Source organism: Zingiber officinale, chromosome 6B (genome assembly GCF_018446385.1).
Source record: "Zingiber officinale cultivar Zhangliang chromosome 6B, Zo_v1.1, whole genome shotgun sequence".
NCBI lineage: Eukaryota > Viridiplantae > Streptophyta > Magnoliopsida > Zingiberales > Zingiberaceae > Zingiber > Zingiber officinale.
This window is the reverse complement of record NC_055996.1, coordinates 58,625,331-58,647,469: the sequence shown is the minus strand read 5'-3', so window position 1 is coordinate 58,647,469 and position 22,139 is coordinate 58,625,331. Positions and strand designations below refer to the sequence as shown.

At 41.5% G+C, this 22,139-nt stretch overlaps 3 protein-coding genes across 3 annotated transcripts; all 3 read left to right on the top strand.

The window, feature by feature from the left end:
- Window positions 1–3,208: 3,208 nt before the first annotated feature.
- LOC121992497 (putative 12-oxophytodienoate reductase 5) lies at window positions 3,209–4,743 on the top strand. Its single transcript, XM_042546937.1, has 4 exons — window positions 3,209–3,346; window positions 3,430–3,570; window positions 3,648–3,949; window positions 4,021–4,743. Exons 1-4 carry the CDS (start codon window positions 3,264–3,266, stop codon window positions 4,611–4,613), a joined length of 1,119 nt encoding a protein of 372 aa, XP_042402871.1. The 5' UTR covers window positions 3,209–3,263; the 3' UTR covers window positions 4,614–4,743.
- Window positions 4,744–10,126: 5,383 nt separating this feature from the next.
- On the top strand, window positions 10,127–11,741 carry LOC121992496 (putative 12-oxophytodienoate reductase 5). The gene is made up of 4 exons (XM_042546936.1): window positions 10,127–10,286; window positions 10,378–10,518; window positions 10,596–10,897; window positions 10,969–11,741. The coding sequence occupies exons 1-4, from the start codon at window positions 10,228–10,230 to the stop codon at window positions 11,559–11,561; spliced, it is 1,095 nt and encodes a 364-aa protein (XP_042402870.1). The 5' UTR covers window positions 10,127–10,227; the 3' UTR covers window positions 11,562–11,741.
- A 7,229-nt stretch (window positions 11,742–18,970) lies between these two features.
- Window positions 18,971–21,267, top strand: LOC121991009. Its single transcript, XM_042545041.1, has 3 exons — window positions 18,971–19,459; window positions 20,212–20,781; window positions 21,046–21,267. Exons 1-3 carry the CDS (start codon window positions 18,971–18,973, stop codon window positions 21,265–21,267), a joined length of 1,281 nt encoding a protein of 426 aa, XP_042400975.1.
- The last annotated feature ends 872 nt before the right edge of the window (window positions 21,268–22,139 follow it).

The following is a 22,139-nucleotide window of genomic DNA, read 5'->3' as shown; positions in this document are numbered from 1 at the left end:
ATTCCTGGTTTGCCCAAAATCATCACAATTTATTGTGATAATAGCGGTGCAGTTGCAAACTCGAAAGAACCACGAGCTCATAAGGCAAGTAAACATATAGAGCGCAAGTACCACCTGATACGAGATATCGTGAAGCGAGGAGAAGTTGTCATCGCCAAGATTGCATCAGCAGATAACCTGGCAGATCCTTTCACTAAGGCCCTTCTAGCAAAAGCTTTCGATCGGCATGTGGAGGGAATGAGAATCAGATGTATGGCAGCAGATATGGCAGCTTAGTCATTAGTATAAGTGGGAGATTGTTAGAGTGTATACTGAAAGCCTAAGCTTTTGTAAACATTTATTTTGAATAAAGAATCACATTTGGTCAAATTATCTACATTTGTTTGTAGTTGTTCAATTAATTTATATTGTAGATAACATAGTATGTGGTGTCACATATAGAAGATAATGTTATCAGTTCCTTATAAATTATAAACAGTAGCTCACGACCAAAATGGAAAGAAACAAACCATTAGAAGGTCGTAGTGTAATTAGGTATTAGTTTATCTTAACTATATAATTACACTAGTACACTTAGAGTGTATTGAGTAGGACCATCAGAGGACGTTTCTTTTATACTGACTTTATAAAGGAACAAAGACCTCAGTTATTATGGAAGTGTGTGCTCTTAATCCTAATATAATAACAAGCACATATATTTGATATTTATTTCTTTAATTTATCAATGGGTGAGATTTAGTTCGATAAATTAATAAGCCCGATAAGTTGGGAAATGATATCACTTATAGTGTGTGTTGTTGATTATAGAAGGAAACTGTGTCCTAGTGATCTAAGTTGATAATGTCCCCAAGAAGAGCTCATAAGGATTGTCATGTTAAACCCTGCAGGTGGACTTAGTCTGACATGACAATAAGGTTGAGTGATACTATTTTTGGACTAAGATATTAATTAAATGAGTTGTCAGTAACTCACTTAATTAGTGGACATTCGACATCTTAAACACAGGGAAACTAACACACTCATAATAAGAAGGAGCCCAAAAATATAATTTGGGATTGGTGCGGTAGTTCAATAATAGTTCTCTAGTGGAATGAATTATTATTGATAAAATTAAGTTGTGTGTTCGGGGCGAACACGGGATGCTTAATTTTATCGGGAGACCAAAACCAATTCCTCCTCTCGGTCCCTATCGTAGCCTCTTATTTATAGAGTACTATACCCACCTATACCCGCCTTCATACCCATGTTGTAGGGCTCGGCCAAGCTAGCTTGAGGATCAAGCTAGGGTCGGCCAAGCCTTGGTCCATGGGTGGCCGGCCCTAGCTTGAACCCAAGCTTAGGTGGCCGACCCTATTAAATTAGAAAAGAATTTTAATTTTAAATTTTTCTTATGTGGAAGATATAATTTATTGGAGAGATTAAAAATTAAAATATCTCTTTTATAAGTTTCTACAAAAGATTAAAGAAAGAGATTAGATCTCTTTCCTTATTTGTAGATTGGAAGGATATTTTATTTTTCTTCTTTATAAATAATTCACATGTTGAAAAATTAAAATTATAGAAATTTCTTTTTATCAACCATGAAGGGATTTTAATTGGAAATTTTATTTTTTAAAAAATTTCCGAAGATAAATAAGGAATTTTAATTGTTGATTGAAAATTACCTTGTTTGCTCTCCATGAGATAGTCGACCATGATATGAAGGATTAGGAAATTTTGTTTAATTTTTCTTAATTAATTCATGTCAAGGAAAGTTAAGGAAATTTTATTGTAATTAAATTTTCCTTATTTGCCAAAGCTAAGGATTATAAAAGAGGGGGTTTTGGGAGCCTTCAAGGTGAACAATCTCTATTATTTTTTCTCTCTCTTTTCTTCCTTGGTGTGGCCGGCCTCATCCTTTCTCTTCTCTCCATCCTTGTGGCCGAAACTTCCTTTACTCTTGGAGATCAAGTGGTGGCCGGTTTCTAGCTTGGAGAAGAAGGAGAGAAAGCTTTCATCCCTTGGAGCTTGGTTGGTTGAATCTCTTCATCTTTAGAGGTGCTCTTGTTGTGGCCGAACTTTGTAAGGAGGAGAAGAAGGTGCTTTGGTGGTTTCTCATCTCGGAAGATCGTTGCTCACACAACGTCCGAGGTTAGAAGAGGAATACGGTAGAAGACCTAGAGGTTTTTGCTTGTAAAAGAAAATGTATACTAGTATTTAATTTCCGCATCATACTAGTTTTATCTTCATGTAAAAATACCAAATACAAGAGGCATGCGATTCTAGTATTTCGAATTTGTTTTCGATGTTGTGTTCTTTTGTTTTTCTTTTCCTAGTGATTTGATTGTTCTTTTCGGTTGACCTAAAGTTATTTAAGGAAATTAAATATTAGCTTTCCTTAAAAGGTTTTGTCTAGGCGGTGGTGGTTGTTTCCATATCCAAGAAGGTCATGTGTCTCGCCATGCAGTCCTGGAAGCCAATTTTGGAAATTAATATTTAATGGAATTAATAACCTAGGTGATTTGGATCAAACGTGTTAAGTTCCGCAGGAGATCCAAGTCTAAACCTAAAAGAACAAGTAAATTAAACTTTGGAACAAACGTGTTAAGTTCCGCAGGCGATCCAAGTTTAATTTAAAAGAACACATGATAGTTAGGAAAGGTTCAGACTTTTGTACAAAATTTTTATACAGTAAAACCATTAGATTTTCCGAGTAACAACCAACAACCCCCTCTCTTTCCCTCCTATTTTCTTCCCCTAAACCATCTCCGTATCAGTATCCACTAACAAACCCCATAAGATTAAACAATCATTTTGGAGTATAAAATGGCAAGAACAAGATTCTCAGGTGATATGTTGACCTTCTAAAAGCCGTATTGAGAAAATCGGACCGGTCCGATCGGTTGAATCGTGAACCAATTCTTGATCTGATCTGGTTCATCATTAAACTCAAAGAAAATAAATAAATCTGTCAAAACCATTAAAATCGATCAAAATCATTTAAAATCAGTCAAAATCAATTAAAATCATTCGAAATCGATTAAAATAACAGATTTAAGTAGGATTGACACATGATTTCTAATTATTGAAGCATGACTCCAATTTCTTAACCGTAAACCAATCATCCAGCAAGATCTCTGACCATGAACAGTGAACTGACTTTCTTTTTTGGTCAACCACTCTGGAGCTAATAAATGCCCAGCACTGATCGCATCCTTTCATCACCGAAAGAGGGCTAATAATATTTTGATCTCGTTCTCAGCATTCTCTTCTGCCATTCAAGAATGGAAACCATTGTGGCACAAAGAATGGAAACCATCCCTCTTCTTACTCCCTACAAGATGGGGAAGTTTGACCTCCCTCACAGGTCAGTTAGATTCTTTCTTGCTCGTGTTACTGAATTATCTAGGATTATTTGTGTTACTGATCATTATATTTTTGTTCAAACAGGATCGCCATGGCCCCAATGACAAGATGCAGATCTTACGGCAACGTTCCTCAGCCTCATGCTGTTCTCTACTACTCCCAGAGAGCCACCAACGGAGGTCTCCTGATCACAGAGGCAACAGGGGTCTCAGACACTGCTCAAGGGTAGACTTCTATCCCCAATACCATTGATCAATTATATTCGCCCATGTTTAATCAAGTGATTCACAATTCATTTGCAGATACCCAGAGACTCCTGGAGTGTGGACGAAAGAGCAAGTGGAGGCATGGAGGCCAATTGTGGATGCTGTTCATGCAAAGGGCGCAGTGCTCTTCTGCCAGCTCTGGCACGGTGGGAGAGTTTCCCACAATGGTTACCAGCCGAATGGTCAAGATCCAATCTCCAGCAGCGACAAGCAGATTCCGATGGAAGCGCTGCCCGAGGGCAACGAAGTCTACTCGCGTCCTCGCCGGCTGAGCACCGAGGAGATCCCTGAAATCGTCGACTGGTTCAGGGCCGCCGCCAGGAACGCCATTGAAGCTGGTACGTCAATTCTTCGAGCATTTTGATTGCTGAATCCGAGCGCCGTTAATTAAGCCTTTCGCTGGATTCAGGCTTCGATGGAGTGGAGATCCACGGAGCCAATGGCTACTTGGTCGAGCAGTTCCTGAAGGACAGCTGCAACGACCGCATCGACGAGTACGGCGGCAGCATAGCCAACCGCTGCCGGTTCGCGTCGGAGGTGGTGGAGGCGGTGGCCGACGAGATCGGAGCCGACAGAGTCGGGATCCGGCTGTCGCCGTTCTTGGACTTCATGGACTGCTGGGACTCCGAACCGGAGGCCCTCGCCTTGCACGTCGTCGAGGAGCTGAACAAGCACGGCATCCTCTACTGCCACATGCTCGAGCCGAGGATGGAGATGGTGGAGGGCAAGTTGAAGATCCCTCACAAGCTGCTGCCGATGAGGAAGGCGTTCAAGGGGACCTTCATCGTCGCCGGAGGGTACGATCGCGAAGAGGGCAACAAGGTCGTGGACGAGGATTACGCCGATCTGGTGGCGTATGCTCGGCATTTCTTGGCAAATCCCGACTTGCCGAAGAGATTCGAGCTCGATGCGGCGCTGAACAAGTATGACAGGAACACCTTCTACACTCAGGATCCGGTCGTCGGATACACCGATTACCCTTCCCTTGAAGATTCTTCCTAGATTATTCGTGCCAGTTCAGTTCTGTTCTGTTCTGTTCCGTTCCGTTCCTAATTGTTCTAATAAAAATGCAGCCTGCGTGCTGTCGTCGTCGTCCCTTCAGTTTTATTAAGTATTAATTCTCGGATTTAAAGATGGATTTTGACAGGCTTGGCCTTCTTCTCCTTTGGCTGGATGCCGGCGACTGCAACGGGGGCAGCGGCAACGGCACTCTCCGGCATCGTCTTATTCTTCGGCACAAACTTATGCGACTTGGCAGTCTCCGGCAAGGGGGTTAAGCCAAAGCAGGAGAGGAAATTGCAGAGAGAACGGCTTCTCTTCTTCCCAGCATCAATAACTGCCATTGATGCACAAATAGGAAGAAGGAAATATGTTATGGATGCATGATGGATCTCTCCATGAGGATCGAAGGGTGGTTGTGAAGAAAAGAAATAAGGAAGAACAAAAAGGATTAAATTTGCTTAAATTGAAGAAAATTGTCTGGAGAAGAGGGAAACAACTGCCAATAACAGGCGCAGTTTGGGGTCTTCGCCGGCACGTCTCTCTTTATTTTTAATAAGGGGACTATGGCTTTGATTAGCAGATATTTTTCACTTGCCCCCTTCTCAAAGTTTGTGAACATTACATTAAAGTGCACCAATTGGTTAGCGTCAGCAATAAATTAATAGAAAAAACAATTTAGGCGGAGATGCTGGAGCCTGGATGACGTTTACGAAACTTAGGGGGCCCAAAAACAAAATTATAAAACATAGGGATATTTTGAAAATCATGCCACGCAATGGAAAATCGGAACGAATTCTCCGGTCAAACTGGAAATTATTTTTCATCGTGATTTCTACGCAGTTGGTTAATTTAAGTGGTATCAAATGTGGAAATCAATTTAGGAATTAAATAATTACCGACGAAAATTAAATATTTTTGATCAAATCTGACTAAATTTAATTATACATAAAATTGATCATTTTTTATCAAACTTTTAGTTTAATGGCATGGGATGAATGGAAATAATTCAATCCCTCATTAACTTGATAAAAATTAATATTAAGACATAATTTAACTCAAATCAAATACAAAAATGTATAATCGATATGCTGACGTCTCCCTCACGGCATCATTGACATATCTCGAGTTGCAAATGTCAACTTTCTATCTTCCGTTTTTTAATGTTGGAGCGTTGACTTTGACATGCCTAACATTTCAAGTCAACCAATTAGGACATCAAATCAGTTTATTTCAATTTCGACTGCTTACAATAGATTAAGACATTATTCTTCCTCTCCTCGTTCATATTTATCTAATACATAAGTAAGCACTAGTATTGGCATAATTTAGCACGAGTATTTCCATAAAATTTATCCTAATAAAAATTATATATTGACAATGAATTGAATAAAAAATAAACTTTGATAAAAACTTCGATTTAAAAGAGCATCGCATGCACTAACAATCAAGTTCAGGTCCTTCCATCCAGTGACGTAGTCAGAATTTTTTATTAGGAGGGACAATTTTCAAAAATTTCAAATATCTATGTAAATATATTTTTATCATTCATAAGCCTAAATTTCAAATTTAAGGAGTTGAAACAAACTTAAATTTGAAAACTTCGACCATGACCCTTGATTCTAGTTGAAATAATAATATGTCGATCCTCAAATCTTATATATAACTCAAAGTTGAAAAATCATTTGTTATCTCACTTTTTTATAATATTTAGTATTTCTACAAATGAGACCTTCATTGTAATCTAAATAATCATCCTAATTATTAACCTAATAAAATAAAATTTATACTTTACAACTCTTCTTCAATTAATGAAACATTAAAGATGAAATGAATAATTTACTCCTCTTGGAATATCATTGCTTTTGAGCAAAATAGAGAAGAAAATATAGAGATGAAGAAGCAAAAGAGGATAATTGTACCTTATTTATTAACAACCTTAGACTAGTTTCAGTGAGTTTGCCAATGACACAAAGAGAGTAAGGCAAAAAAAAATATGACTATTCTTGTGTTACCAATAAAATCTTAAAAACACGAGAAGAGGAAGAAGATGTGAAAGCTGAGGGCTACTCTTGTTGTCGAAAGAGGGCACTAGCTGATGCTGCATGTCTTGCTTATCGGAGAAGAAAAGAGAACTCTTGTGCTCGAGATGAGGAGAGGAAAAATGGTAAGTTTACTACTATTGGAGAAGAAGCAAATGGGGAAGAAGAGGTAGAGAAAAAATAAAAGAGATGGATGGACGGAGTGGTGACATGAGGTAAAACAAGTCAGGATTGCAACATGCTTATAAAGAAAAAAGTGAAAAAAAAAGAAATAGAAAGTTTATTAAAAAAACTATCCTAATTTGTTTTAAATCGATCGACCTCGTTTAAACCTTAAACTTGGTTCAGCTATTACTTAATTAAATCAACTCCATATCAATTCTTTTTTGACCCAACATAATCCTTATTTCCGCATCTACCTATTGGAGTTAGTTCGAACCTGATTCAATTTTAATTTAGCGTTTTCACTTCTTGTCCTACGATTTAGTTCATCCATTTATTATTATATATTTTATTTTTAAAATTCAATACTTAATATTTTAAGTCGTGATATTTCCTAGTAAAAGTGTTATAATGGATAGCTTAAATCGTGAGCTTTTCAAATATGTGATCAATTGTAATTTTTGACAATGAATAGTGATGAATCAACCATTCAAAGTGATGATGAAAACTTTCAAATATATAATATTAATATTTTAACAAAATGTGAGAGGGGCGGTTGCACCCCCCTCTCGTCCATGTGGCTACGCCCCTACTTCCATCCTTCCTAATTTTTTCTTGATCCCTTCATTAATTTATACATCGGATCACAGTCAGAATCCGATTAAAATTAACTATGATCTTCCCTAGGTTTATCTTCCAATCTAGATTATAGTTTGGATCAAGTCATGCGACTATATGGCACCTACCAGGGTGGTCTACCCACCGCCGTTGACCTTCGGCTGCTTGTCTCAATTCAAACTATAACCTAGATGAGAAGGTGAAACTAGAAAAGATCACAGTTAATTTGGGTCAGATTTTGACCGTGATCCAATGTACAAATTACAAAAGAGACCAAAAAAAGATAAAATTATGGACTAAAGGATCTTATCTCCTAACAAATATTTATTTGACAAACATTTTTGAATAATACATTAGAAATCATATTATCTTAATTTAATAATTACTTATTCATTACCCAAAGATATTAAAAATTAGGTCATTATTAATTGATGCTAATTTAGATATAATTTAGTTGTTTTTTTATTATTTTTAAAATCAAATCAGGTTTGATTATTTATTTCTTTATTTTTGGGAAATTCTCAGATCGAATGTCCTTTGAAGGATTGGGAAATGTTATTAATTCAAAGAGAATAATCAAAATGTTGACAATCTTATATTTTCAACAAAATAAGAACAAAAATGCAGACAATTGACAATTTTTATTGATTCAACAAAAAAAAAAAAAAAGCATAAAAGGAGTAGAAAAGTCCATGGAGCGGGAGGGCGGCCGCCGCTGCAATTATTTAATATAAAATTATTTCTTTAAAACTAAAACACTCGATGAGATCATGTTGACGTCGTTTTTGACAATTCATCAATTAAGAAATTAATTTTGAAAATGCCCAAGACAAAAAGTTAAAAGGAGGTTTTTTTTATTCGAATTGCCAAAAAAATATTTATTTATTACCAAAATAGTATTTTAGTCCATCTTAATTTATTTTATTTTCAGAAATATCTTTATTTTTTACTATATATAGTAGTTATGAGAACTTAATAGTTATCATCCTATAATTATTATAATATAATATTGATAATAAACAAACTATCTGCAATTCATAATTATCACAATATAATATTAATCAGTTAGTATTAGGAATTGTCACAATATAATATTAACGGGTGAGATATTTTATACCCATTAAAAGTTGATTCTAAATATTATAATAATTATGGATATAATATTAACGAGCGAACCCACTAAAAAATTGACCACAAATATTATAGTAATTATGAATATAATATTAACAAGTGAAACATTTTACAACTACTTAAAAATTTACCCTAAATATTATAGTAATTATGTGTCAATTATGGACTATAGTTAAGGTATTTATGTTGTAATAGTTAACGTTGTAATAAAAAAAATATTTTTTAAAATATAAATATGCTATGGTGAGTTAGAATGAGTATAATATTTTTTACTTCAATTCTCTCATGCAAATATTGTTATCTAATTATCCTCATATTTTTTAAGTAAAAATATAAAAAAAATGAGTATAATTTTTTTTTAATTCAGTACTTTTAACTAAAATTGAATATATTTTTTTATAAAATTGAGTATGATTTTTTTCGCGCTTAATATAATTCTTCTTAAATTTAATATTATTTAAAGAGAATTTAGTATAGTTTTTATCCAATTGAGCATCATTTAAAGAAAAAATCTAGTATATTTTTCTTTCAATTGAGGTAGAGGTAGAAAAGGAGTCGCGCTTAATTTAATAAAAAATATATAAGATTCTATATTTAATGTACTAAATTTAAGAAAAATTATACTACTTTTTTACTTAAAAAATAGGAGAGGTAATTAAGTAATTTGGTGTCCATTATATTTGATTAGAGAGTAGGAACAAAGTTTTTTTTTTTTGGAAATGGGGACTACAAGTAAAGTTTAAATTGTGAAATTGCATATCCACTCGTAAATTGCAATCATATACTAGAATAGATGGAAAAAAATCATGCTCAATTTGATAGAAAATATATTAGGTTAAATTTATAATAAATTATATTAATTTTTAGATTTTTTAATTAAAAAAATATGAGAGGTAATTAGGTAATTTGATATTATTTTTGATTGAGGAGTAGGAATAAAGTTAGTTTTTTTTTTTTTTTTATAGATACGGGAATTGTAAAATTTAAATTATGATGGGCTGTAGGTAAATTTTCTTATTTTTTAAACTAAAATAAGAATAGTAAAAAAAAAAAAGCTGATTTTTTATGAGCAAAACGTTTCAACTTTGATCACTCGTGATCAAATCACATACGACTGCAAGATCCAATTGTGACGTTAACTTTGCATGCATCCATCCTGTACTTCTCTCATGTCCACCAGTTTTATTATTTTAAATTCACAAAAAGGAGATAAATATCTTCTTATCTTAAAAAAAAAAAAAACTGGTATTGATTCTCCGAATATATTCTGAGCTGGGTGCTGTTTGAAGATGCAACTAAACAAAAGAAAAAACTTTTTTTAATTAAATCATGCTTTGTATCCACTAACAACCCCATAAGATTAAACAATCATTTTGGAGTATAAAATTGCAAGAACAAGATTCTCAGGTGATACGACGGCCTTCTAAAAGTGTCCAGATACTGTGGCCAACTAAGCCAAGTCCAAGTTCTTAACCCATGAAGTAAACAAAATAAAAACCAATAATCCTGCAGGATCTCTGACCATGAACAGTGAACTGACTTTCTTGTTTGGTCAACCACTCTGCAGCTAATAAATGCCCAGCACTGATCGCATCCTTTCATCACCGAAAGAGGGCTAATAATATTTTGATCTCGTACTCAGCATTCTCTTCTGCCATTCAAGAATGGAATCCATTCCTCTTCTTACTCCCTACAAGATGGGGAAGTTCGACCTCCCTCACAGGTCAGTTAGATTCTTTCTTTCTTTCTTTCTTGTGTTACTGAATTATCTAGGATTATTTGTGTTACTGATCAGTATATTTTTGTTCAAACAGGATCGCTATGGCCCCAATGACAAGATGCAGATCTTACGGCAACGTTCCTCAGCCTCATGCTGTTCTCTACTACTCCCAGAGAGCCACCAACGGAGGTCTCCTGATCACAGAGGCAACAGGGGTCTCAGACACTGCTCAAGGGTAGACTTCTATCCCCAATTCCATTGATCAATTATATTCGCCCATGTTTAATTAAGTGATTCACAATTCATTTGCAGATACCCAGAGACTCCTGGAGTGTGGACGAAAGAGCAAGTGGAGGCATGGAGGCCAATTGTGGATGCTGTTCATGCAAAGGGCGCCGTGCTCTTCTGCCAGCTCTGGCACGTTGGGAGAGTTTCCCACAATGGTTACCAGCCGAATGGTCAAGATCCGATCTCCAGCAGCGACAAGCAGATTCCGATCGAAGCACTGCCCGAGGGCAACGAAGTCTACTCTCGTCCTCGCCGGCTGAGCATCGAGGAGATCCCTGAAATCGTCGACTGGTTCAGGGCCGCCGCCAGGAACGCCATTGAAGCTGGTACGTCAATTCTTCAAGCGTTTTGATTGCTGAATCCGAGCGCCGTTAATTAAGCCTTTCGCTGGATTCAGGCTTCGATGGAGTGGAGATCCACGGGGCCAATGGCTACTTGATCGAGCAGTTCCTGAAGGACAGCTGCAACGACCGCACCGACGAGTACGGCGGCAGCATAGCCAACCGCTGCCGGTTCGCGTCGGAGGTGGTGGAGGCGGTGGCCGACGAGATCGGAGCCGACAGAGTCGGGATCCGGCTGTCGCCGTTCTTGGACTTCATGGACTGCTGGGACTCCGAACCGGAGGCGCTCGCCTTGCGCGTCGTCGAGGAGCTCAACAAGCACGGCATCCTCTACTGCCACATGCTAGAGCCGAGGATGGAGATGGTGGACGGCAAGTTGAAGATCCCTCACAAGCTGCTGCCGATGAGGAAGGCGTTCAAGGGGACCTTCATCGTCGCCGGAGGGTACGATCGCGAAGAGGGCAACAAGGTCGTGGACGAGGATTACGCCGATCTGGTGGCGTATGCTCGGCATTTCTTGGCAAATCCCGACTTGCCGAAGAGATTCGAGCTCGATGCGGCGCTGAACAAGTATGACAGGAACACCTTCTACACTCAGGATCCGGTCGTTGGATACACCGATTACCCTTCCCTTGAAGATTCTTCCTAGATTATTCGTGCCAGTTCAGTTCAGTTCTGTTCTGTTCTGTTCTGTTCTGTTCCGTTCCGTTCCTAATTGTTCTAATAAAAATGCAGCCTGCGTGCTGTCGTCGTCGTCCCTTCAGTTTTATTATGTATTAATTCTCGGATTTAAAGATGGATTTTGAATGATAGAAAACCTTCGAACAAAGATTTTGATCTCTGTGATTAGTTTTTATGGTTATAGAACAATGCATCGATCATCAAAATAGCTATTTAAATCTAAATTTTAAAAACTATAAACACTAGTTATTGAAAAGGTCCGTTCCTTTTTACAATTTTTTTTAGAGGTTTAAAATATTTTTAGTTGCGATACCATATTTGTTTAAAATATTTAAGAGGAGGTTTATTTTTATTTTTATTTTTAAAAAAAATATTCATAAAAAGTGTATTTATATTACTTTTTGCCCGGTCCATGTGAACCAACCCGGTTTATTATAAAAGAAATGCTTAGGGCCACGGATTCAGGCCAAAAGCGTCCCCAACCTACCGTCGCCGCCCCGTCTCGTCTACCACCGCTGGCCCAAAACCTAGTCCTCCAATTGCAGGCACCCAACTCATATATCATCGCTGGCCTGAAACCTAGCCCTCCAATTACCGCCGCCCCTGTCGTCGTCGATCTGCGGCGGCACCGCCGTTGAATTGCCCGATGCTCTTGTATTCTTCCTCGAGGAGTTTACTTTTTTTTTTTTTTTTTTTTTTTTTTGAGGAAGATCCTTCTCTCGTTTCTCGTCGATGTTTTCTTAGAAATTCCTCTTCTCGTGAAGCAATTTTAACAGAGCAAACTGCACACACTATGTCTGATGTACTACTAACCCATAAGTGATTATGTGTGCAGATCATGTAACCGGTGATGTGCTCAACTATAAAGAAGCCGACAATCGCTCAGCATACAATCATGTAAAATGGTGCATGACACTAAAACATGTAATTCCTGAAAATATCAACCTCCATATAATATGTATCAAAAGGAAAACTGAGTCCATAACAATGATCTAGGTATACATGTCAGGTAATAAATCTAGATATACATGTTGATAATAAAACTAGGTACACATGTCAGATAATAAATCTAAGTACACATGTCACGTACATCTAGTAGCTAGGTCTATACTCGATAATGCATTGTATGTCACTACTACTATGAACATAAATACACATGGCAAGAATCAAGAAGCATAAACATAAATGCATAACAGATAACAATATGACATACTACGGGTATCAAGTAGTGACATACCAAGCAAATATAAACATAACCAGTACTAGTAGTTATAACCTATTACGCATATCAGAATGACAATATCAAAAGTAATAAGTCAAAAGTACCCGCCTCAAAAAGAATGTTGTATCAGATAGATTCCACGTTGAGATGCTCATCTCGAATCAAAGTCCTGCCAAATCATATAATGTACAGTTTAACTAATCACATATACAATAACTAGCTAAACCTAAACCCAATCCTAACCCGATTAGGTAACCATATTTAATTCCACCTAATGATCCGAATCCAATCAAACTAATCCATTATCTCTTATCACTATAAATTATTAGCCTACCAATAAGAGTCAATCCACTATATAACTCAATTATATATCAATTAATCCTCGATTAACAACACAATCATCCATATGATCAATTTCTAACCAATTCATTAAACAATTCAATACTAATTAATCAACTTCCATGATCAATTAACCTATCATTCATTTCATTGTATCCACCACTAAACATAATAGGGAAATGAACAAACCAACCTTACCTAAAATCGGAGACTCTGCTGTTATCACACAGTCAGAGATACTTACTGCCGAGAAATGGTGAATCGCTCTCAACAAGTGATGTTCGAATCGACAATGGAGCTGCTGATCTATGACACAAACACCCCAAATCATCAATCACAATTACATCAGATTTGATATACCTAAACATTCCATAATCAAATTAAGATAAACAAACTTGAATCAATTCTAACAACTCACCCAAATCTCAGATGCTCCCCTGTTGGTTCACTGTCGGAGGAATAGCTGTCGAAATTTACGACCGGAGGAATATGAAGCTACTGTCCAACAGACCAAACACCCTCAAGACCAAGGGCCGACTGTTGTCCAACAAATATGATGCCCCAAGGTCAGCAATCCAGCATCCAACCCCTAAATCTGCTGCTAGGATTAAGTGATTACCTCAGGTATAGCAATAGGGTAGTCCGATGATCAATGAAGAAGATTCAATGGAAAGAACTCGATGGAGAAAGCTCGGGGTATGAGGGAGTGCAGTGGCCACTTGTGTCCTAGACTGCTAGCAAAGGTGCCTGGCAGCGACGGAGATGCTACTCACTGCCGGCATAAGAAGAGAGTCAAATAGAGGCATCTTGTCATCCGTCACGCATAGGGACTGGCTGATCGTCGTTGCATCCAAGGTTGACCCGAAGATTGACGCTCGCAGGGGTGCCTTGGTGAGAAGGTGGCTCGATGAGAGGGGATCGGGGCTGGTAATGAAGGGGCAGTGGTAGTTCAATGGTGCCGGCGAAATCGGGTGGCGGTGTCAACTATGGCATCACGGTAGAGATGATGAGAGTAGAATAGGGATTCATCAGTGAGGAGGAAAATCGCTGATGAAGGCTAGGGCACGAGGCAACATCGAAGAGCAGTGTTATGAGGACACTGTGACTAAACCACACCATTGCTTGGATTGGCGACCAACGATGGCCGGTGGCGTCGATCGACATAAGTAGAGGAGGAGAAGGGTGGTGGCAAATCGGGAGGGGAGAAGAAGGGGGATCGGTAGGAGAGGAAGAGGTACGGCGGTGAGAGGAAAAGAAAAAAAAAATAGCTTTTATAATTCTAACTTAGGTTTAATTAATTAAATCCTAAGTTGACTCCTTAATTAACTCTCACTAAATGGATATTCCAAATAGGTTTTTCCCAAATCTATAAATTCATCCCCTTAAAATACGTCATACGAGCTCCGAAAAATTTTCATAAAATTTTTAAAAATTTCTAAAAATTCTATTAAGGTTTATTCGTCTATTAAACCTTATTATACTATTATTATTTTGTTACGGTATTTTACACTTAATTTCCTAAAATAAGCTCTCAGGAATTGGACGTTCTAAATCCATACAAATAAACCAAACAACCCTAATTACATGGTATATTCAATACATCAATATATTACCTTATGAATTATTATTTTTAAAAAGGGAAAAAAATGTTAAGCCATAAAGCTCACTGTCATTAAGCTGGACTATAGTTCGATGCCAGCGAATTCGACAAAAATTAGGTCTTTGTATTCGTAGTTGGGCCTTGCCTTCTAATCCTTCGCAATGAGGCTCTCCGGCGTGGCCTAATCGGGTAGCTCATGGGGTGGGCAGGCACGAGATCACGAGTGAAGAAGGCAACGGTGATGATTTATTGTGTAAGCGTGTGCATGAGACGTGAAAGAAGACGCTATTTAGAACCCAGAACTTAGATTTTTAATAAATAAAATTCATTTTCTAAGAATATAATCATTTTAAAATATAATATAATAAAATATAATAAAAATTCCTTTCAAATTTTAAAAAAATCTAAAATTATATATATATATATATATATATATATATATATATATATATATATATAATCATATAAATTTATTTTCTTATTAACTATTAATTATATTATTATTTTCCTAAATAAATTTAATTAGATTAAATTTTAATTATTATCCTCCTATATATATAATAGATTTATTATTTATTATTATTATTATTATTATTGAACCGGTAGTAAGAAGGGGCCCCCGTCTAGAGTGAGGGCGATGACACATGGGAGAGCAAAGTCAATGGTCAACGATCAACGCCGTGAATATCTGGCCGAGTGGACGTATGTGTGTCCGATTCTGAATTACAGCTCGGTCTGAGGTCGAGTTTTTGACGCTCAAAAGACTCAAGCCTGACTCTAGAAGGAAGGAGTGAGGGCCAAGCGCCCCCCCCCGGTCGGCCGAACGGGGAACGCAACCTCGATCTGGCAAACATGGCTTCTTCGCTCGGTGAGACGGAGCCGAGACAGTTGGATGATCGGCCGAGTGGACATCACGCTCGGCCCGGCCATGATAACAACTATGACTTGACTGGTCGAACGGCTACCCTGCTCGACCCGATAGCAGACAAAAGGAGCAGCTGGGAATATCTTCCTAGGGATTAGTGTCGCCGGCAGGCTGCGTGGGGGGCGACATGGTCAGACAGAGAATCGTACAATGAAAGTTTCCACTATCACATTAGAAATATGCTCGAACCATTGAGGTATGGCGTCAGACACGCTTTTCTGACACATCCATTACAGGTATGTTTTGAGGAACGTGCATGCCTCGAGGAATGTGCACGCACCTTCAGGGAGCCCTATATAAGGACCCCCAGACTTCGACAAAGGTAAGCTCACTTCTTTACTGTAGCTACAGTTTTTGTTTCTTCTTTGCTCTGTTTCTTTCTGCCGGAGATCTTAATTGAGCGTCGGAGGGCCATCGCCGGGGAACCTCTCCCCGACTCGGCATTGTATTTGCAGGTCCACGTCATCGGGAGATCTACGCCTTTCTTCAACTAGTCAACAGGAGCGCTACCTCCCCAACATCCATCGACTTAGCCCACGGACAGGATCAAATTTGGCGTCATCTGTGGGAACGCACCTGGATCCGAGTTGAAGAGATGGAAGAAGCTGGACGTCAACACACGATGACGCTCTCTCAGGAAGAACTCGACACGCTCATCCAGGCGAGAGCAGCCAAGATAGTAGAACAGCAACAGAAGGCATTAACCGATCGGCTAACGCAACAAGCAACTTCGGCGTCTGGAGGTCGAGCGGCGCAGGAAGACCGACCGGAGTAGCTCTCTATTTGGGGTCAAAACAAGGGACCAACTGGCACTCAAGTAGAAGCGCCACCCGCCCCGATACCATTTCATCGCGCTCTGTTCCAGACACCGTCTGAGATTGCGCAAGCAAATCGAGACCGGTCTTCATTAGATGAAGCTCCCGCGCGGGACGCGAGAAAGGGCAAAGCGCCCCGAGTTGAATCATCCCCCGAGCGGATCAACCGCCAATTCACCGAGGCGATTCTGCAAGATTCTTTGCCAAGGCATTACGCTCCCTTGTCAATCAGAGAGTAGAATGGAACAACCGACCCGGACGATCATCTGGGTAAGTTCGACAATGTTGCCACTCTACATCAATACACAGATGGAGTCAAGTGTCGAGTCTTCCTCACTTATCCGGCTCGACACAACGTTGGTTTCAGAGATTGCCCGACGGGTCGATTCATAGCTTCAAGGACTTCCAAACGATTTTCCTCCGCCACTTCGCGAGTAGCAGGCACTATCAAAAAACAAGCGTCAGTCTGTTCTCTATGAAGCAGAGGCCGAGAGAGACTCTGCGGGCCTACATTCAACGCATTAACCAGGCGGCCATGGACATCCCCATGGTCTCGTCTAAAACTATGATGCATACCTTCACCCAAGGGCTCATCGATGGGGGCTTCTTCCGCTCGCTCATCAAGAAGCTGCCCCACGATTACGATCATATGCTGAAGAAAGCCAGTGAGTATATCAACGTGGAGGAAGCTCATGCAGCCTGAAGGAAAGAAGCGCTTACAAAACCATCGGTGCACGCCGAATGAAGGCCGCCGATCAGCCATCAGCCTCCGAGAGTGCCCCGAGCCGATGTGGCATGACCACATCAGGAGGCAAGGCCACACGTGGCTGCCGAACGGTCAAGGCCCAAGGGAAAGGTATGGACTCATATGTTCTGTACCTTCCATCAATCGGTAACCCATAACACCCGCGAATGTTACGAAGTCCCTGCAGTCACTCAGCCGACTCCCAGGAGTTATCGCCGACCGATCGCCTTCCCCCGAACTGCGATATAGGCGGCCAAGTACCGGACGGCGAGAGGAGACCAGGCGGTCACCCGAGCGGCAGCATCATCACCAAGCAAGAAGTGACGACCGCACCCAAGCCCCGCACGAATGAGTCATGCACTCCGCTCGGGAGGAGGAGAACCGAAGCAACGCCGCTCGGGATGAGATCAATATCATAGCTGGTGGACCAACCAACGGAGACACCAACCGAGTTCGAAAGTCATATGTTAGGCGATTGGAGATCCATGCTGTGGGATGCAGCCAAGAGAGGGTGAGCAGGCCCAAAATCAGCTTTAGCCCCAGGGATCTTGATGGGATTGAAGTGTCACACGACGACGCCCTCATCATCCGTGCGATAATAGCCAACTACACTATTCTTCCCATATTTATTGACACAGGGAGCTCGGTCAACATCATCTTCAAGAAGTCCTTCGACCAGTTCCAGATCGATTGGGCTGAGTTGCTACCGATGACGACTCCTTTGTATGGGTTCATCGGCAATGAGGTCCAGCCGATCGGTCAGACAAGGTTGACCATATCACTCAGAAAGGAGCTGCTCCGGAGGACCAGGACTAACACCTTCATCGTCGTGGACGTCCCATTCGCCTATAACGTCATTCTGGGCCGACCGACCCTTAACGAATTTCAGGCGGTAGTATCTACCTATTGCCAGAAGATTAAGTTCCCCGTGGAGGATCGGGTCGGGGAAGTCAAAGGAGATCAACTGGCTGCTCGATGATGCTACGTCGAGATGGTAAAGGCAGAGGCTAAGTCCGCTCGGAAAGTTCCCCAACTCGAGGTAAATGCCATAACCGAGAAACCTCCTACTTTAGTTTATGAAGAAAAAGAAGAGGTGCAGATACACCTTGGTCGGTCAGAGGCAACGACCTTCATAGCGTCCGATCTGCAAGCTGAGCGGAAGGCCAAGCTGATTAGATGCCTTCAGCAAAATCATGATGTCTTCGCCTGGTCCACACATGAACTACCCAGCATTTCCCCGAGCGTATCACAGCATGAGCTTCACGTCCGACCGGATGCTAGGCCGGTGAAGCAGAGGAAAAGGGACTTCAGCGCTAAGCAAAATCAGATCATCCAAGCTGAAGTAGAGAAGCTACTAGAAGCCGACCACATCCGAGAGGACCAGTTCCTGAGCTGCCTTGCGAATGTGGTGTTGGTCTCGAAGCCTGACAACAAGTAGAGGGTCTGCATCGACTTTCGAGACCTCAACAAGGTCTGCCTGAAGGACTTCTACCCACTGTTGAGGATCGATCAGATGGTGGACTCCATAGCTGGGTATGAGCTGATATGCATGCTGGACGCATATCAGGGGTATCATCAAGTGCCGCTCACCTGGGAAGATTAAGAGAAGGTGAGCTTCATCACGGGGGATGGCACCTACTATTACAACGTGATGTCGTTCTGACTAAAAAATGTTGAGCTACCTACCAGCGGCTCATGAATAAGGTGTTCCGGGAGCAGATCGGACGAAACATGGAAGTATATGTTGACGATATACTCATCAAGTCCCTCCGAGATGCCGATCTCTATGCAGACATAGAGGAAACTTGTCAGATGCTCCGCGCATACGAAATCAAGCTGAACCCGAGCAAATGTTTCTTCGGCGGAAAGGGTGAAAAATTTCTCGGTTATATCGTCACCGAACGGGGCATCGAGGCAAACCCCAGTAAGGTAAGGGCGTTGCAAGATATGTCGCCGCCAAGGAGTCTGAAGGAAGCTCAGCACCTCACCGGTCATATAACTGCCTTATCTCAGTTCATCTCCAAGTCTGTCGACTGGAGCCTTCCTTTGCTCAAGATACTGTGCCGAGCTACCAAGTTCCAATGGGATGAAGAGTGCGACCATGCATTTGAAGAGCTAAAAGCATATCTAAATTCCTTGCCTGTATTGGCTAAACCAACTGCCGGCGAGCCGCTTCGCATTTATTTGCCCTCGATCGAGCACGATGTCGGCTCGACGTTGGTACGGCAGAACGGCGAGGAACAACCAGTGTATTTCCTAAGCCATATTTTAAAAGATGTTGAATCTCACTACATTGGTCTTGAGAATCTTGCCTTTGCTTTAGTGCTCGCCGCTCGAAGACTTCGCCCATATTTCCTCGCGCATACAATCGTGGTGATGACCAATAGCCCTCTGGGAAGAATCCTCCTCAATCCAGAGGCGTCCGGGCGGATGATCAAGTAGACAACGGAGCTTAGTGAATTCGACATATAGTATCAGTCTCGAACGACCATCAAGGCACAATCTTTGACGGACTTTGTCACTAAAGTACAGAATCTCGAGCCAAAAGCTACTTGGAGGATATATGTGGACAAATCGTCCACTCGGCAAGGAAGCGGAGTCGATGTACTACTGATCTCCCCCCCCCCCAGGGAAAGCGGATGCATCTATCTATTCGGCTAGAATATCAGGCAACTAACAGCGAGGCCGAGTACGAGGCACTCATAGCAGGCCTGTAGGCCGCTCGGCATGTCAGAGCGATCAAGGTCTTGATTCACTCGGATTCCCAATTAGCCGCTCATCAACTCACGGGGGCATTCGAGATAAGCAACACTCGACTCAAGCTCTACGCCGAGGCCTTTGTGAAGCTAAAGGTCAACTTTCGGGAGGTGGTTATTCAGAAGATACTCCGAGCGGAAAACCAAGTTACACACGAGCTGGCTAACCTAGCTAGCTCCATATCGCTGATTGTTATATTGCAGCCGATTGAGCAGGTATCTCTGGTGGCGCACATCGACCGAATGGAAGAACTCACCTTCCCAAACCATTGGAGGACACCGCTGATAGAATTCTTGCGATCGGGAACTACGCTGTCCAATCAGGAGGAAGTCCACCTATTGAGAAGGAGGGCAGGAAGATTCATGCTGATTGGGGATCAATTGTACAAGAAAGCTTTCTCCCGACCCCTACTCAAATGCGTCGGGCCAGAGGACATCGACTACATTCTGCGGGAGGTGCATCAAGGAACTTGCGGAGGACACCCAGGCGGTCGGTCATTGGCTAGAAAGATACTGCTGGTCGGATATTTTTGGCCAACCCTCCAAGCAGATGCCGCTCAGACAATGTCCACCTACTTGTCCTACCAGAAGTACCACAGCCTCTCGCACCGAACCACAGAGGAGATGAAGGCGGCCATAGTATTCTGTCCGTTAGACCAGGGGGGCATGGATATAGTGGGGTCCTTCCCCATGGCGACCGGCCAACGAAAGTTCCTGCTCGTAGCAGTAAACTACTTCTTCAAATGGGTCGAGGTCGAGCCGCTCGTGAGAATAACCGAGCAGATGGTTAAGAAATTTATCTGGCAACACATCATATGTCAGTTCAGAATCCCGCGTCGGCTCGTCTCCAACAACCGAAGATAGTTCGTCGGACAACATCTCAAATAATGGTGTGAAGGATACGGGATTCAGCAGGCCTTCACCTACGTAGCATATACCCAAAGCAACGGACAAAATGAAGTCACCAATCGGGAGATTCTGCGAATCCTTCGAGTTTGACTCGACCATGTCGGAGGCAGCTGGACAGACGAGCTTCCTGGCGTGCAATAGGCGATCCGCACGATTCCAAAGGAGGGGACGGGAGTGATCTCGTTTCACTTGGTTTATGGTGGCGAAGCAGTCGTCCCCGTTGAAGTCGGAGTTGAATCCGATCAGGTGCAGCAGTATAGCGAGGACAACGCCGAGCAGAGACTCCTGGAGCTGGACTTGGTGGATGAGGCGCGCGGCAAAGGAGCCGTTCGGCTGACAACCTACCGACAGAGGATGCGCTAGAACTTCAACAGACGGGTAATACCTGGATTTTTTTCAGGTCGGCGATTTCGTATGGAAGAAGGTGAAGTCAGTCGGCGATGTCACCAAGTTGGGGGCTCCTTGGGCCGGACCCTTCAAGGTCGTGGAAAAGCTTCGGTCGGGCGCTTATTACCTAGAGGACGAGAACAGGCGGAGGCTAGAGCGTCCATGGAGTGCAAACCACCTCCAGCCGTACCAAGCTGGATGAAAGGTGCGCTGATGTAACTAATGCCATGTAATCTCCATTTTTTCTACGTCCTTCGACTGCAGGATTAAAATCTAAAACAAGGGTTTACAAAGTTATTGCCGAGCGGCTAGCCCGCCTTGAAAATCGTCGAGCGGCGATGTTAAACCCCAGAGTCGGAGCGGCGAGTATAAAATCCCTACCTTGAAGACCGTCGAGCAGCGACATTAAACCCCAGAGTCGAACGGTGACTATAAATATCAGCTCTGAAGACCGTCGAGGGACGACGTTAAACCCCAGAGTCGGAGCGGTTACTATAAAAATCCCGCCTTAAAGACCGTCTAGCGGCGATGTTAAACCCCAGAGTCGAACGACGACTATAAATATTCGCTCTGAAGACCATCGAGTGACGACGTTAAACTCCAGAGTCAGAGCGGCGACTATAAAAATTGCGCCTTGAAACTGTCGAGCGGCGACGTTAAACCCCAAAGTCGAACGGTGACTATAAATATCCGCTCTGAAGATCGTCGAGCAGCGACGTTAAACCCCAGAGTCGGAGCAGCGACTATAAAAACCCCGCCTTGAAGACCATCGAGCGGCAATGTTAAACCTCAGAGTCTGAGCGGCGACTATAAAAACTCTGCGTTGAAGACCGTCGAACGGCGACGTT

Excerpts from the sequence above, each read along its gene's own strand:
- LOC121992497 (XM_042546937.1), top strand. The coding sequence starts at position 3,264 with ATGGAAACCATTGTGGCACAAAGAATGGAAACCATCCCTCTTCTTACT. Across the intron at positions 3,347-3,429 it reads AAGTTTGACCTCCCTCACAG|GATCGCCATGGCCCCAATGA; the intron begins GTCAGTTAGATT and ends TTGTTCAAACAG. Across the intron at positions 3,571-3,647 it reads GTCTCAGACACTGCTCAAGG|ATACCCAGAGACTCCTGGAG; the intron begins GTAGACTTCTAT and ends ATTCATTTGCAG.
- LOC121992496 (XM_042546936.1), top strand. The coding sequence starts at position 10,228 with ATGGAATCCATTCCTCTTCTTACTCCCTACAAGATGGGGAAGTTCGAC. Across the intron at positions 10,287-10,377 it reads AAGTTCGACCTCCCTCACAG|GATCGCTATGGCCCCAATGA; the intron begins GTCAGTTAGATT and ends TTGTTCAAACAG. Across the intron at positions 10,519-10,595 it reads GTCTCAGACACTGCTCAAGG|ATACCCAGAGACTCCTGGAG; the intron begins GTAGACTTCTAT and ends ATTCATTTGCAG.
- LOC121991009 (XM_042545041.1), top strand. The coding sequence starts at position 18,971 with ATGGAAGTATATGTTGACGATATACTCATCAAGTCCCTCCGAGATGCC. Across the intron at positions 19,460-20,211 it reads ACGATGTCGGCTCGACGTTG|GTATCTCTGGTGGCGCACAT; the intron begins GTACGGCAGAAC and ends CCGATTGAGCAG. Across the intron at positions 20,782-21,045 it reads TGAGAATAACCGAGCAGATG|GCGATCCGCACGATTCCAAA; the intron begins GTTAAGAAATTT and ends GGCGTGCAATAG.